This window comes from Crocodylus porosus, unplaced genomic scaffold (assembly GCF_001723895.1).
Source record: "Crocodylus porosus isolate Cpor-Errol unplaced genomic scaffold, CroPor_comp1, whole genome shotgun sequence".
In the NCBI taxonomy this organism is placed as follows: Eukaryota; Metazoa; Chordata; order Crocodylia; family Crocodylidae; genus Crocodylus; species Crocodylus porosus.
Window position 1 is genome coordinate 8,929,235 of NW_017728922.1, and position 17,556 is coordinate 8,946,790.

Below are 17,556 nucleotides of genomic sequence, written 5' to 3' on the forward strand. Positions count from 1 at the left end.
GTAATATTTTTGGGGTTATCTCTTAGTTTGGGAGGTATAGTATGCTTTTATCAGTCCCTCAGGCTTGTTTTGAGGCTGATAACTCTTCAGCTTCTCCTTTTTCACAAGTTTGTAAGAGAGCAGGAAGAAGAAGCAAATTGCAAATAATTGTCTCCTGCAGTGATGGAGTTATCTCCATAAAAATATGATTAGATTCCTAGGAATTAATGTTGCTCTCTGATCTTCTTGTGCTTCCCTGCCAGCAAAGAAATTACATCAGATAAAGGCTCCCAAGTCACCACCCACCCAGTTCTGTGAAGGGTCCCAGCTTGGTTTCTCCGTGGGATAATGATTTTAAAGCCTGCAATTAGCAGCAGCCATATAAAAACCAAAAATTGACACAATAGCATTGTCTAAGGGGGTCGTGTCTGTCCACTGTATTGCACCTTATGTGGTCACTTACCTGTACATTTTCAAAATTAGACCTCTGTCCTGTAAATTTTTATGCATTTGATTAATTTTAAGCAGGAGATCCCCACTGGCCATTAATGAGGTGAAAGCTAGACACATGTATAAGTACTTGCCTGCTTAGACCTTAGTATAATATGCTACCAACTCCCAGGATACATTTTACTCTAAGTTTACCCAAATATAAAAGTAGTGTAATACAAGTAGTATAATACAGAGTAGTAAGTAGTAGCAAGTAGTGTAATGCAGAGACAGATCTGGTTCATAGTGGGCATGTCTACATGTGAAAATAGTTGTGACTAAATTTACTACACATTAGCTTAATGTGCATTAATCAATTTTTGGTAGATGTCTATACGTGCAGAGAATTGACACTAAATTTAGTGCCAGGTTCCTCCAGCCCTGCCATATCCCCCTGTGGCCACCAGAGGGAGCTTCAGATTCTGGCCACATGCCAGCCAGAGCCAGCTGCCAGCATTTGGCAGGCATATTTAAAACAGAGCCCCATACTGTGCAGTCTAGGGAGCCACTTCCTCTGTGAGAGAAGCAGTGTGGCATGGGTATAGGCAGCATATGTCAACTCTGTTCCTGCCCTAGCTGCACTTCCTAGCTATGGCTGCCCTAGCCTCTGGCCCTAGCACCTAGGAACAGTGTCCCCAGATCCTCCTGGCCATCTTAGTTATCCTGCTGTACTGCTGCTGTCATCCCACCCCTCCTCATCAGGGACCCAGCCTAGCTACTACTACCATGGATCATGAGGCCCTACACTGCGCACTTGAAACCCTGGCAGGGCCATTTTAATTGGTGCCTTGGGTGAACCCATGCCCTTGTCAAGTGCACCTTCAGCTGCCTCAAAGACCATCAATGGTCCCTCATGGTTCACCTGGAGGTGACCAAAAGAAACCTCCCCTGAGTCATTATTACAGTGTGCATGAGACACAATATTTGTGAGGTCCAGGGAGAGGTGTTCAGGGAGGCCTGGGTAGAAGAGGTGGCCTGGTGGTGGGAGCACCACCTGCAGCAGCAGCTCCAGTGATGGGCCCCACCAATGAGGCCCCAGGAAAGCCACACGCCTGCCAGTGGAGGCCAGGGCACCAGGTGAGGGAAGACTTGGTGGACCACTTCTTAAAACTCTCCCTCCTCTAGCCTCTCTGCCCTGCCGCCTACATACGCCGTACCCCCTTGTTCACCCCCCAGTACCACTCTCAGGAATGCACATGGTTGAAACAAAAAGCTTTATTCCACCCCCCCATCTCTCATCCTTCCCCCCTCCCCCTCAGCACATAGAGCCCTCTTGCCCATCTCTCCCCAACACACAGCGCCCCCTCCCCCTTCTCCTCAACAAACAGAGCCCCCTCTCTCCTCCCTCCCCAACATACAGAGCTCCTTAACCACCCTCCTCACCCGCCAACAATTAAAAACTCTCTTCCCAAAACAAAAACTATATACAACAGTCTCAGTCTCTGTTTGAATCCTGAAGTAGGGGGCCATGGGGTAGGGGTGTCTAGGAGGTACAGCCCTGTGACAGAAGGCCTGTATCTCAGCATTGAGCCATTGTCCTGTGGGTTTGGGGGCCATGTTGAGCATGGCAGGCTCATCCTTGGGCAATGGTGGCTGGTGCTGCTCTGGGGCCAGAGGCTCCCTCTCTAGCTGCCTGAGAGCAGTCCCAGAGTCCCCCTGCACTGCCACACCTATCACCTCCAGGTCTTTGGGTGTGTGACCTTGGGGTAAGCAGTGGGGCTGGGCCCAGGTGGGTGGTGCAATACCTGGGGTGGGATCCAACTACCAGGAGGCCTGCAGGGCCAGGAATGGGGACCAGGCAGTGGGGAGCACGGATATGACCGCGAGGCCCAGAGTGGTGTCCAGGACCCGGCAGTCATCATCCATGATCTCCACTGCCTGGCGGCCCACAGCAATCTGCTCATGCAGAACATGCAGGTGCTCCTACTCCAGGACCTCAGCCAAGAATGCTTCCCCTTGGGCAACATCCTCCACTCCCCAGGCCAGCACCCATGCCTTCTGCCTCTCAGCCAGCTCCACCCACTGTTGGACCAGGTGGGTCCAAGTGTGCACCCACTGCTGGTGTAGCCAGTGCATGTGATGGGCTCCAGCACTGGGTTGTGATGAGTTGGAAGCTGCACTCCTGCTGGGGCTGATGGGCTCTCCCCCTTGTTCAGATGTTGGCTCTGCGGAGGCAAGAGTCAGAAGTCTTTTGTAAGTACTTGCAACATTTCAGAGAGAAGATGCTTACACCAAGAGCCATGAGCTGCTCTGCCTCAGATTGGGGATCGGGTATGCACAGGTGCTCAGGGACCATGATACATCTGGGTGGGCAGGCCCAGGCAGCCACCAGCTGAGCCCTGGATCCCTGCTTGCTCCCCTGTGGCTGGCAGGCCATTGGGTGCTGGCTGCAGGCAGCTGGCTTCCCCTGCCCCCTCCCCAGGGAGGGCCAGGCCAGGGTGCTGGCAGCACCTGCTGCCATGGCTCTAGACCTTACTGCCCCTCCTTTCTCCCTGCAGGCCAACTACTCTGTTGCATTCCCACTCAGCTCACAGTGCCCAGGCTTGGGCCATGCAGGGCTCCTAGACAACTGGAGTGAGGAAGTGGCCACACCCCCACCCTCCCCATTGCGGGGCACTCCAAGGAGGTATCCCAGGGCCAGCTCCCCCCCACACTGCTGCTATGCCCCGTGTATGTCCCTGATGCATGTGCCCCAGGCAGTGTGCAGTGAGCTGTTTGTGCAGGCTGAGGGTGCCTGACCTACTATGCCCTGTTAATGATCCTCCTGGAGTCCTAGGCACACCTGTGCTCCTGGTTCAGGACCCTGAGCAACAATTGTGTGGGGGACAAGACCAGCCTTCCCCACAACTTCCACCACCACCTGGAGGGCTACTAATGGTAGTGCTACATTTTCCTGCCCCCTGCTGCCAAGGAGGACATCACCACTGGCATTGACATCTTCCTCAGGGTGCAAGAGGCCTGTGGCCACCCAGCTGCTGGGACAGTGGCTGCTCAATAAAGTTTTGCACTGTGTCCTGCCTCTCTGTGTGCTGTGTGGGGGAAACCTTGGGCCAGGAAAATGTGGACAAGCAAGGCAGGGAAGGGAGGCAAGGGCTGGGGCCAGGGCTGGGGTGGTCATCTCTCCAGTACTTGACTTATCATGTATCCAGGGCTGGTGAGGCTGGCAGCTCAGCACAGGCTTCTGCATTGGTGATGGCAACTGGCTTTACCTGGTGTCCTCGGCCCACGGTGGCCAGAGAGCTGGCATCTGGCCAGGATCCCTCCCCCGGGGAGGAGCTGGCACTGCTAGCAGCTGGTGGTGGCATGGCTGGCCACTCCTCAGGCCAAGGTCTGGGACTGAGGAGCCGTTGAGGCAGCTGCTGGCCTGGGGTCTTTGAGCTGCTTATGGGTGCAGCAGCCAGGGTGGAGCAGGGTGCTGAGCAGCCAAGGACCCCCTCCTCTGGTGACATGTCACTGGAGGGATCAGGGAGGGGTGATGGCTCAGGCAGGCCACCCTGGCTGGTGACCACTGCAGGGTTGTGGCCTGGGTCCTGGGACACTACAATCTAGGTCTTCTGTCATATAAAGGACATGGTCTTAGGGGCATGAATGGACCAACAATTGTGTTTGGTCATGGCCACCCTCTGTGCCCACAAGTTATTGACCTGTATGCAGCACTGCCACACTGACTGACAGTGCCCTCACTCCTGCATGCCACCCAACTGGGCCTCATAAATGTGGGGGTTTGACCCCTCACCCCACGCAAACTGCCTCTGGACCCCTGCATCACCCAGACTGCCACAAGGTTGCCAGTCTCCTCCCAGGTCCATTTGAGGGCTTGGGTTGATGGCATAGGCAGGCACATGCAGGCTTCGGTGGGGAGGATGACAAGGACATCATGTCCCATGCCAGGTCTTTGGGCTCCTGCTCAGCTGTCCCTGTGTGGCTGGCCCTAGACAGTGCTCAGGAGCACTCAGCAGAGGGCACAGTCAGGAATTAGAAGCCACGCAGCAGAGGCAAATGTTCCGCAGCTCTTGTAAACACAGGAGACACTGCTGGTGGTGAGCAGCAGCATGGAGAAGGTGCTGGCCCTGCTGCCAGAGACAGCCAGGCCACAGCCCTGGTGGGATCTCAGGGCTGGGCAGGGTGGGGAGCAGGATGCAGCCCTTTGTAACACTCACCTGTGGCCAAGCAGCAGCTCTGCCTAGGGGACAGGCCTGGCAGAGGTTGTCTGGGTCCTGTCCAGGGGGGCACACAGGGCCTGCAACATTCCTGGTCAGAAAACAGGCTCTCTAGGGCTGCTTGTGGGAAGTTCCCCAGGGTACAAAATGGCCGCAGGCTTTTATACCCTGCAGCTAGGGGCTGTCAGAGAGCAGCCCAGCCTCGGAGCAGTCAAAGTTCCCAGCCAGAAGCCCTGAGGCTAGGCAGACTTGGCACTAAAGTTAGGGGCACTAAAGTTAGTGCCAGGTTGTGTCTACACACACATTACTGTGTTTTAACTAATTGAGCCTAAATTTGATAACCACATTTGCAGGTTATCAAATGTAGTCACGATTAGCCATTTTTACTGTGCAGTAATGGTGTGCATGTGTAGATGTGCACCCATACTGCGCAGTATATTAGGCTAAGGTTCAGTAAAAGATCTCATATAGACATACCCAGTTTGCATAAAAGACAAAGGGAAGCATTGATGGCATGTACTATGAGAGACCTAATTATATTCAAGATCTACCGATACCTGGGGTAGAAAAACATCAAAGCAATATTTATGAGGCCACATACATATCCCCTAAATCCCATAGTCCAGGGGTTTTCAGCATTTATTCATGGATCCCTGGGTGTCTGCAGACTATGTCTAAGGGGGTCCACGAAAGACGACTATAATCAAACAAAAGTATGTGAATATCCCACACTTACAATTCAAAGGGGTCCACATGCACCTCTATTCAAAATTATTTAGGGCTCTTCAAATCAAGAAAAAAAACACTGCAATAGTCCATCTCTTCTTTTTGTATTGGCTTGTGTTAGCTGCTTTGGGGAAAAAAATTGCCATTGGGGTAGGACAAGCATAATCTTTTCCATCTTTACCAATGCACATAAAGGTCTGAGGGGGGGGGAGGGGGAAACAGCAAGAAGAAGCCACTCCAGTCAGGTTCAGAGCCAATGTTAACAGGTTTACAGTATTATTAGTTTGATTAGCACCTGTGTCAGGTCTGTAGAAAATACTGGGACCAACATAGGAAAATGTGTTGTATATGATAACAGCACATGTGCTGCACAAATATGTGCAATATAGACTGTTTGTGATAGGTAAATTAGCATATTTATCTATGTGGTATAATTACAGTATATTACAAACACACACACAGAACCGGGGTTGTTCATTACTTCCTCTGCTGAAGCCTATTCTTTTTGCTAGATGGTTTCATGGCTTCAAAATAAACAATAATTTTACTGCTATGCATGTCAACAGTACGTTACAAGGCAGCCCCTTTTGTCATTGTCAGTGCTGTGGGTTGTAGAAACATAGCACATAATGCCATCTAGTAGCGCTCTTTTTAGTAAGGGCATTTGTCATCAGCTCTTTGGAGGAGGATTTGGCAAATATACATATATACACATGCACCTGGCTAGTGGTGCAGTCATCTACAAGAAATTCATCATTCACAACATAAATCTACTAATGCTTTATCTGAAACAAAGCTAGTATATTGACTTAGTACCTAGACGAATGGAAAACCTATACATCATTCTCACTCTTGCTGTTTCCCAGGGTATGGTCATGGGCTTGATAGTGTGACCAGTGATTCATGGGTATGGCATGAGTGTTGCAAAGGGCTGCAGCCTGCTGCACCCCCTGCCCACGTCCGCAGTCAGTGTGGTGCTAGAGGAAGCACAGAGTGGAGGGATCCGTGAGTGGCAATCCAGACTGGCTACAGTGGAGAGTGCAGAAGGAGGTGGTCAGCCAGTACATCTCACACCCGGTGCCCTGGCTTCTTGTGGTGGGTATGCAGTTTTCCTAGGGCCTCGGGGGGGCAGAGGGGAAAAGAGGGAGAGGAACAGGCAGGGCATTGCTGTCACTGCCATAGCAAGTGGTGCTCCCACTGCCAGGCAGCTTTGCCCAGGCCTTGAGGAAGAGCTTCCCAAGAGCCTTGTAGATGTTTTGCAGCACACAGGCTGTGACTATGACCTGGGGGAGACTGGCCTCTGTGAACTCAAGGTGGATGGTGAGGGTGTGCCAGCATTAGGAGTGTATGAAGCTTCGGGTGCTGATTCGATTTGGAGGAGATTTGGCCCGATTTGGTTGGTCCCATCTAGGGCCCCAGTGCACTAGGAGAATCTCAGGGTGTGGGGGTTGTGCACATGGAGTACCATGTGACCCAGCATGTCTTGGAGGGCACTACACACCTCCAGGATGGCTTCTCCACCAGTGGCCTGGCCCACCCCAAAGAGATGGCCCATATAGCGGAGGCTGGTGGGCAGGCATGGTCAGCTTGAGCAGGTGAGGGCCATCCAGGTGTCCATGGGGAGGGGTGGCTGCATGGTGGGGTCCTGACACTACAGGTATGGCAAGAGCTGCTTGAGGAAGTCCCGAAATGTGACCTGGGTCATCTGGAATGCCTCCTGCCATTGCTCACTATCTCAGGTCTGCTGGATAATGTGCAGCCGCCAGTCCTGGCTAGCCTGGTGAACCCAGAGGTGTCAGGGCTGGAGGCCCAGGAGGGCAAGGGTGACCCTGGTGCTGGTGTCCAGTAGCATGTCATCAGCATCTGTACTGCAGTCCAGCCAGCCAGATGAGGTACAGATGGCAGCTGTGTGGCAGCAGCAGCACCGTGATAGTGTAATGGGGCTAGGCAGGTGGTAGCTGCATGTGGGGGAGCTGGGTAGTCCCAGATGGCCATGGGCTAGCCAGTGGCCAGTGCAGTGGGCCAACAGGGCAAGTGAAGTAGCCAGCAGGAGCCCAGGGTGCTGGTTGTCAGTGCCAGGGGCTGGGGCATCCATAGCACAGGGAAGGAGAGGAGGCAAGGAGAGAGCTGCTGTGTGCTGCTTCTACATGCTGCTCCTTGTCAGGGAAGTGGCTGGCCAGGGAGCAAAGCGCAGGGCTGGCTTTTGAAAAGGGCTACCAGCTGCTGGCAGCTGCAGCCAGAGGCTGCAGCTCTCCCTGGGTGGCAGGGACCCATTGCAGGTCTGCAGAAAGTAGCAGCAGTTTGGCGCCAAGAGCAGCACATTTTCTGCCAAGTCCCTGTATATTTAGACACCTACCAGGGAGTGTCTACTCACAAGTAGTTTACTTGCAAATAACTGCTCTTGGATCAAATGCATGTGTAAACATGCCCAATTAAAGATGAAATTGCTTCATCTTTCTGAAGTCAGGCTTCCCCACATGCAAAATGAAGATAGTAATAATCCCCATTTTATTAATGCTGGAGAGCATCATGTAAACAATGAGGGATGTACAAGGGGTAGAAAGGCAAATTAATTCTTGTTTGAATTTTTGTAAAGTTCCTGTTTTGTTGCATTACTAAGAATATGTTAGATACCCTAGTACCCTGCATAGCCTTGTCTGTTATTACATTATTAACTACTCTTCGTAGTATCCAAACTCTGTAAAATATTTTGATATCAGATATTTTGATAAGGAGTTTTTCAGTAATGCAGAGATTCATTTGTTCTTATGATCATAAGACTCTCTCCACTAAGCAGAGTAGACTGCTTCAGAAAGTCTTCTCCAGAGGGTGCAAACAGACATCACCTTTGTGCTGCTGTAAACATCTTTTGTGGGAGCACAAGACAAAAGCCAACAGATGTCAATTCACTTTGTCACACTACAAATGCCAAAATTTGTGGCCCTGACAAAAGGTAGTATAAGTTTGTGCCACTATTTTGCAATGGATATCTGGTTGTTTTAAGGCAGCATAGTGAGAGCTGTCTGTGTTCTCTAGTTGTCCTGGAAAGGCCCTCTCAGGGCTTCAGGAGCTTGATCCTGCATGCCTTGGGAGTGTCTGCCTAGGTTTCCCTGCTTACAAAGTCATGCCCAGCAGTTCCCCCCATTGGCAGAGGCATGCCCTGAATATTGTCCCACAGGATTGGGCCCCTAAAGCCTCAGAAACAGCAGGGGTTGACCTTGGAGGACAGCAAGCAACATCTGTTTCATCCAATGAAGTGGATCAGTTGTCATGGGACATATCCTGGCACAGCTGACTTGTCATGCGCTGCTCTGCTTGTTTTTTTTGGAAAACAGGCTCTTTTGAACCCAGGAATGTTTATCCACCCTTCCTCTTTGACTAATGAAATGCAAGCCCCAAATTAAGCTGATATGCAGTGGTAGAAAGCCACGAGTCTCCAACTGATTGGTGAATGGATGAAACATCCAAAACTCGAGAGTTAAGCTTAGCTTGCAGCATATCCAAAAATAATCAGTTGTGGTTTCCTTTTAACAATAAACAGATGCCAAGAAAAAAAAGTCCATTACATTACTGGCTGCATCTGTTCGGGACTTGATTAGCTGCATGGTATTGCAGTAGTGGTCTAGTGTTGGGAAATCTTTGCAACAAATTGCCTGGTTCCAGGTCATACAACTAAGTCCCTAACTTTCAAATGGTGTAGTAGATGCAGACTTTTTAGATACAATCAGATGTGTGGTTTACTGGCCCTTTCTCTTTCCTACTATTAGTTGTGAACATCAACAATTATGTGAAGTCGCATGTTAATCCATATTGCAAGAGACAGATCTCTGACCCCCTTTCTTGGCATTTTTCTCCACAACCATTCTACCATTTCTGAAGGTAGAACTTAAGATGTACCTTTCTTTGATTCCATGACAAAAAAGCACTCGTGCAAGAGTCTTTTAGTAAAACATTAATCTCAGATCACAGATTTATTGTATGGATTTGCAACACAGCCCATATTACAAACATTGTCTGGGAACATTTACAAGAATAAATAAGATGGACTCGCAGTTGTAAAAAAAAGATTACACTTCACTGTAATGTACAGTCAAAAAATATATCTGATATTCATTGACTTGACATTATTTACCTTCCTTCTTTTAAGCTAGAAAGAAAAGACACTGAATGCACAGTGCTGAGTTTTTTTGTATTTATATTTTTTTCATTTTTTTGTACGTGCTTTATCTATCAAACATCCAAACTGTACAAGTGAGTTTTACCAATAATCGTGGGGACCAGAGGGTAGTGGCAACAGCAAGAATACTTCAGTTCTCATGCAACACTCCTCCTAGTCAGCAAAACAGGTGTATCCTTGCAGCTGGAATAGGAATCTAGCAGATGATACAGGATGCTGCTGATTCAGATGCACCCTCAGTGTTGTTGGGTTAAGGGGCAACAATTCTGGTGAAGAGTGGCAGGATGGTGGGAAGGAAAGGTCAGTGGAGAGATGAATATAGTTGGCATGGTTACATCATCTTTAGTTTCTGATTTGTACGTGGTAAGGTTGCAGTTAAATCTTTCAGCGGAAAGAACAGCATCAGTGCTGGAGAAGTAAAAATGACTGATAAGGATGATGGGAGGGTGATGCCAATTCTGTTCTGTGTGCAAAGGATGGCCTCAGACTTGTGGCTTACAAAGCTTTTGGCTTTATCATTTGGCTTGGGCTGACTTTTAGAACAGCTCAGCTCATGAAGATATGCAAAATGGTGGAAGCGTTCCCAAGTTCAAGGCTCTATTTGACAGATGCAGCTCATTCAGCAACCAACTCCTTGCGGACAGGATTGCCTAAGGTCACCAGTGATGGACATAAATAGCAGACAAGGCTTCCTCACAAATACATCCAGTAGATAAAATTTGTGCTTGCCCCAGGACCTGGTTATGACCTCACACTAATAAAAAGCAGGAACAATTCAACTAAAATCGACCACTACACTGATGAAAATCCAATATATGAGAGATCAGAATTGGTCTCTCTTTGGAGAGAGGGACAAATTGGTGCTCCCTTGTTCCCCTCCACCCCTCCGTTTCAAATATTTGTTCTTCCAGAGGACTCTCTACAAGCACCAACATCTGTCATTCAATTTAGTGTAGAATTATTACATCCTTTTAGACATAAAAAGGCTACACTACAGCTCTACTGAAGTGATCAAGTGCACTGTGGAGGTGGCTTTTAGTATCTTAAATTTCTGGGTAAATCTAGGGGTTTTCAAAGCAGCCGATGACTTTCTGCTTCTTAAGATTCAGAGAGCACTGAGGGTAATGGGGATGACACAATCGGCTTAGTTTGAAACAGAAGATGGTAGGGAGAGAGGGAGGGTGGATTCAGGTGTGTGGGGCTTTTACATGCTCAAAGGCTATCAAAAGATACAGCTTGACGTGATGTTGTAGGCTATTTTGAGTACAATTTGTAGCAAACAAGGGAGGCTTTTTTAGATAGATGCAATCTTCTAACTCACTGAACAAAAACTCAAGTCCAGGGACCATCTGAGGTCTGTGAAGATTTTGCCATTGACTTCAGTGGCACAGGATGTGGTCTCATGGTATGAAAATGTACGCTTATGTTTGATTTACCTACTGACCACAATGCATTTTTATGTCTGAAGGGACCAAACAGACAGAAAAGATAGGTTTCTGTATTGAAATAAGTTGCAATCTAAAATAGGACCACTACATGTTTATGGAAACATAAAGAAATCATGGGGAAAGGTACATTTTCCCATTACAGTGTGTATTAGGAGGACTTGGCAAACCTGGAAAAAGCTGGGGACAGCACAAGAACATTTGACATATTTTTCAAGTTAAAAATTAGTGCACGGTGGTGAATTCTAGCAGCACCCACAGAAACTGCAGCAGCTTAATATGCAAATGTTAATGATTAGCTTTTGATTCACTGGGCACCCAAGTCTTCACAAATGAACTAGGGCACAGGATAAGCAGAAAGGGAAGATGAAAACAGTTTATTTTGCCAGGATCTATACTGTACAAACCATTAGTGTCCTACAGCACTGTCAATGGCCAGGATGAATTTGGACCCGTGTAAAGTATCTAACCTAGATAGCCTATATACTTCTTTTGAAGAAGCCACCATTTGTTGTCATCACTATCTTCCCCCTTACACATACATAAGACATTTACTACAAATATAAGGAACAGAAAAAAACCCTTGGAAGAACAACAGGCTCACACCAAGATTATGAAATAACCCTGACAGTTTGAGGTTGTTGTATGAAACATAGGGGATATCAAGCAAGTATAACCATACCACTGTACTGTGCTGCTTTATTTAAATTCATAAAAAAGGAATTAAACTTTCTGGGGAAGGGGTCATCCTTCACACTGTATCCCACATGTCATTCATTTCTGGGTGAGATTTGTTAGCATTGAGCAATCCCTTTTTATTTCTTTTTCTGTCTTACATACCTTCTACTCCTCCTGCTAAACTCTGACTTCTCCATTTAGTTTCAGGTGGGATTGACAGAGTGGCATTTGATATTGCATACTTTTTGGTGATTTCAGCATGAACAGGGCAGAGGATAATATAAAAGACCGTGTGCAAGAACGAAAGCCAACAAGATGCAAGTGTCCTACTTGTTCCAGGACTCCATATAATCTTCCCTTTCCCCAGTGTTGTCCACTCTTCCTGATCCATTCCCCCTCAAGAGAGGAAACCAGGACCCTCCCCTTCTGTTCTAAAATCATTATATACTGGATGTAATGGCTATAAATGTCAGATTTATAGGGGCTATGGTAGGCCAAAACATCTCTAAATATCTGCGTGTAATTTTTCTTGTCATTGCCATTAAGTGTGTGTGTGCGTGTGTGTGTGTGTGAGAGCAACAACGTAGTAGCATTTGTTATACTCATTTCTGTTGCATCTCTGAAGATACAAATATCACTTCCCTCTGTCATACTTTTAAAGCTATATACTAGATGCTAGTATGTAAATAGCATCTCCCTGTATCAGAATGGGCATATACAGTGTGTACATAAAATATACACACAATAAATAGCCCAAGCTACTGAGATATAAATTATACATCAAGGGCTAATGCTGATGTGGTATAGGAACAAGCATTTGATTTAGTGGTCAAAGGCCACCTAAATTACAGAATTCCTATAAATGTAAAAATCTTTTATTGGCTGTATGACTCATGCACACAGAGCAAGGGAAAAATATTATGAATGTAAATAGTAAAGACTTGAAAGCATTGATTAGCGAGATACCCAGTAAAGCGCTAATAAAAACCGCTAGCACAAAGGCATGATGCAGACAGATATTGTGTTCTGCATAGATCTGTACAATTCTCCTGAATTCTTCAATCATAAATTGAAATGCCTCCAGTTACTCCAACCAGGATCATATCTCAGCCAACTGCCAATTATGTCAAACTCTGGACAAAAATGAGGTAACTAAATTCACCCTAACTTGCTATCCAGGACCCTATTCTGCACTCTTCCTTACATAATTTTAATTAGCTCCATATGCTTTGATAGGGTTATTCACCTGTGAAGGTAGAACTGAATGTGACTGAATGTGGCAGAGTTGTGACCCAAGAACGTTCAAATTCCACAGCCATCTTCTGATTTCCATTACATCTACCTGTGGGCTTGTGCTGGGGGCACCTGAAAGCTGAACTTGTCCAAAGGTCTGTGGAACAGGATTCCATGGAATTGTGTCCACTCATTGTGGTGGTGGCATAAGGCCCTTTCTGATTTGGTGGAATCTCATAAATAAGATGAGGGTGGTAACAGACCCAGGAATGGAAAGATTATTAAATAAAGATTTGCAATTTGACTTGCAACTCATGTCCATATATAGTATTTTAGGTATACCTATACCAATAGAAATTTGAAAAAAAATAAATTACTGATACATGACACAGCCTCTCTGGTGATATTTTTATGTGATGGCAAGCAATTGTTTGAGAAGCCTCCCACTTCTAATATGCCTGCTGTTTTGTTTTAATATTTTTTAAATTCTTCTATATCTCTTTTTTACTTCTGTCATACCATAGACCACTCAGTTTCTTAACCATTCCTAGAAACCAGTCCAGATATCCTTTGACTTCTTTGTTTCAGTTACCTCCCTTAGCAATTTATCCCACATATTAGTTCCTTTTTGCATGTGGTAGTTTTTCCTGTTATTTTAATTAATCCTACTGTCCTAACTTTTGCCATTCATGTGCAGCTCCTTTAGAACTGGTTAAATATCATCACATGTCTTCTTATTAAATGTTTTTAGCTTAAAACAGAATAATCTGAAGAATTCATTTTCCTAGCGTTTGACTGACTCCATTCCCGGGTGAGAAAGTCTTTATGAGTTCATACCAATTTCTCTCTTTCCTCAAAGAGAAAAAAACACAGCTCCCATGACCTTAACTGACACATTTTTGTCACACATGGTGACATTGTTACAGCTGTGTGCTGCACTTAAAAGTACTGTTATGTATATACTGTATTATATATAATACCAAGGCAATCAACTCAAACCAATACCTTTCAAGGCCCTACTCTCACCTAGTTCCACTCTCACCTAGGCTGAGTTTTTAATTTTGACACCTACTTGTCTCCGCCCACGTCTCCTTCCTACCTGCTACTTCTCTCTTTTTATCCATTTTCTTTCATGCTACCCCTAATGCTGGGACTTCCTTCTACTTCTCACATCCCACTCTACCTGCTTCTATTCCACTGAAGACCTCTCTTCCTTTTTGTGCCTTTATCCTAGATCAGTGGTTTTCAAGCTTCCTAAAGTCATGGCATCCTCTCATAACACTTTCTTTTAGTGCTGAACCTCTACCTCTATCCTAAAAACTGACATGCAGTCAAGCAGCCTGTTCTGGCAATAGTAGCACACCGCCTCCTGGCCCGCTCTGCCGTTACCCCATCTCTTTGCAGAATCCATGGTGACCTGGTGTGTAATCCCCAGGTTACATGGAACACAGTATGAAAACCACTCTTAGATACCAGAGCTGGACTCTGAGTATTTCAGGACCATTAACATATGCTTGTGAATCTCCATGTAAAGTTAAGAAAACATTAACTGGTGGTTCCATGACATTAGTTTTCTAACTCTGGTCACATTAAGGTGACAATGCCTTTGAGAGCACTGAACTATAAAATATATGTTATCAAAAGGCTTAACAAAATAATTTAAAAACAGAAACTGCAGGAATAATTCAAGGAAGAAGGACCAGTCTTTTTTTAAATCAGCTTGGCTGAAGAGGAGTGAGCTCTACTGAAACTTGCAACACATATCTCCGAGGCATTGGAGTGGATTTGAAATGGCTGGAAATTATTTCTTTTGACTTGATGCAGTATGTGCATTTACACTATCACAAACTGCACTGACTAAAAATTTTCACCTGAGTAGCTGTAAGAAAATCCTGAGATGGAAAATCCTGAACGCTTTCTTTCTTTTCAACTACAGAATGAAATTTTATGGCATACCTGTTGCACTCAGTATAATATTTTCCTGCAGGATTCTCTGCATGGATGAATGGCAAAAAAGAACAGCACTGTTTTCGTAAAAAGACACACTCATAAGCAATTGCACCACATCATCATGTGTTTCTGTTGCAAACAGAACAAGACAAAAACAGGATACAAGGAAATGATGCCAAAGGTATCACAGGTACTTTATGTCATGCCGGATACAGAAGAGACAAAATGGGCGAGAGTTTGACAACATCTCCTCCATACTATGGCCATCAGCACCATCATGAAGCACGCCTGGCCTACTCTATCCTACTCCACCCGTGCCAAATGCCAGAAATGAGGTGATATAGCTGCATTACATGGGCACATAGTACACATGTACCCAGCGCTGCTCTCAGTTTCTCTTTTTGAGTGTGATTATTGTTACATGGTCAGGGACACTCTAAAGACAAGGCAGTTATGTTGCCTTATTTCTGGGATTTGGCACAGGCAGGGCAGGACTTAGCAGTTGCGACATGTTTTCTGGCAGCATGAAGGCAGTGTAGATGAGATCTAATTTGCTGCCTAAGAGTGGCTATTACTTACTGGTGTCTTTCGGACTAAGATTTTTTTTTTCTAAAGAGACGCAGTTAATTTCTAATGTTAAAAATCTATATTGTGTGAATCCATCTGTCATCTCTGGGAATGGAAAGCCTGGGTATTCACCAGAAGGTGGAAAAAGTAGGGTTGGGAATGAGCAATTGAAGAGCTCTACAAAACTCATTTCTTCAGTCTTGCTTTGATAGAAAGTCTATACTAAAAACAAACAATAAAAACAAATTAAAAAACCCCTATGTTACCAAGAATCTAGGCAATGCACACAGCAGCTTCTCATCGCCACACAGTTAGGACAACAGAAGGCTGGAAGAGTAAAAATACAACAATTGTAAAAATCTGGTTAATCTAAATCATTTCATGCTCCCAAGTTTAAACCCAGTCTTTCCTGCTTAACTACTTCATAGGCTATTCTGTAGATGCAAGAAAAAAGACTGGGCTATAGGACCAAGATAAAATATGTCCAGCATTTGTTTCCAAAAACTGAAATTTCACAGACATTTTTGTGAACAAAGCCAATGCCTTCTTGTTTATGAAGTAATGATTTTTTAGCAAATATCAAAAACAGTTTCCTGTTTAGGTGCAGAACATTTTATACAGCCTGAACAGGTTACTATTAAGGAATTTTGGAGGCAAGACTGCCAGCTAAATCATGCAGCTAGTTTTGACTTGTATAACACTTTGGGAGCAGAGTGACAAGACTTGGTCAAACCCCAGTTTAAGATAATTCTTAGATTATAAGCTTTTGTGGGGCAAAGTCTGTCTTTGTTCTGCATTTCTTCAGTGCCTAGAGCAGTGGGGTCTTGGGCAAGATGAGAGCTCATTGGTGCTTTAACAATACACACAATAAGTAAAAACAGTACATACTCTATATCTTCAAAAAGTATCCATTTTATGCCCTTATTTTGAGAGGCCCACTGCACCCCAGTAAATGCTTGAAAAATGTAGTAAAAAAATCACCCAAATTGCAAAACTAATGCAGTCAGTTTGACACAAGTACATAATGGCAGAATTTGCATGATTAAAACTGAAGGGAAACCCATTTTGTTTGAAATTGCTTCACCAGCACTGAAACTAATGTGGATCAGAGAGATGTAACCAGTTCATGTACAGCACCTTAACAGAATACAGAAGGAAAATATTGTGGAATAGATGGTGCAGTGACTCCATGAACAGCTTCTCATTTCCATCCCCTATTTTTAGGTGTAGGATGAACAGGGCAGAGGAAGAGAATTGCTGCTTTTTTGTGCTGGCCTACTCATTTGAAAACATATAGATCAGGTGGATTAATTTAATTATAACCTAAAGTCTCAGATTTCCCCTATGGCTCTTTCAGTTTCCCAAATGGCTGATGCATGAAATTAAAAGAGTAAAGGATGGAATTTGAGAACAGAAAACAGCGCTGTTTAAAAGACAGACTGTCCCACTGTTTTTTTGTTTTTTTCCCTTTGTAACAAGGAGAGCAAAAATACACATCCAAAGTGGGAGAAAAGAGGTCAGAGGGGATTAGAAAGCACAGTCTTCCAAGTTTGCTTCTGTTCTGCCAATTGGTACATTAGGTTATTTAAGAAGTGGTAAATGCTGCAATAGAAAACAGGCAGCAGCAAACACGGGGATCATCATCTCCTCCCAGTGGCATTGAGGTCTGTACAGTCTCAGTCTCTTCCTTCAGGATGGAGAGCGTAGCCTCCTCACACTGTTACTACCTTTTAGTGTGAAAAACGTGTTCTTTAGACACTGAGCGCTGGAATTCAGAAAGCTCCTATTTTGCTAGGCTAAAAGGAACTCAAATATTCCAGTGCAACCTCGTATACAAATTTATACTGTTCCTGAAAGAGACAGAGAAAACAGTGATACAATGATGCAGGAGAACGCTTATTTTTTTGCCTGGTACTGAGTTCCTCCCAACTCTCCCCATATCTACCCCAGCTGAAGCAGGATCAAGCTCCAACTTTTAGTAATTTATACGCTTAAATCACACTTCACCAGGATCTAGCATGGACACTGCCCAGAAATGTTTAAAGCCGCAGGAAAGAAGAGATAACCACAGAAACACTCATGATACTGAATATTCATGCTTGCTCCTACTGCACCTAATGCATACACCTGAGGCAAAGCTTTCACTCTGATT

The 17,556-nt window shown here is 45.4% G+C and overlaps 1 protein-coding gene across 1 annotated transcript in view; it reads right to left on the minus strand.

Moving 5' to 3' along the window:
* Positions 1–9,293: 9,293 nt before the first annotated feature.
* The window catches only part of PTPRT (protein tyrosine phosphatase, receptor type T), a 587,995-nt gene continuing 579,732 nt past the window's right edge, over positions 9,294–17,556 (minus strand). Inside the window, exon 33 of the mRNA XM_019539805.1 lies at positions 9,294–17,254. Coding sequence (XP_019395350.1) covers positions 17,201–17,254 — 54 coding nt within the window. The 3' untranslated portion in view covers positions 9,294–17,200. The remainder of the gene's footprint in view (positions 17,255–17,556) is intronic.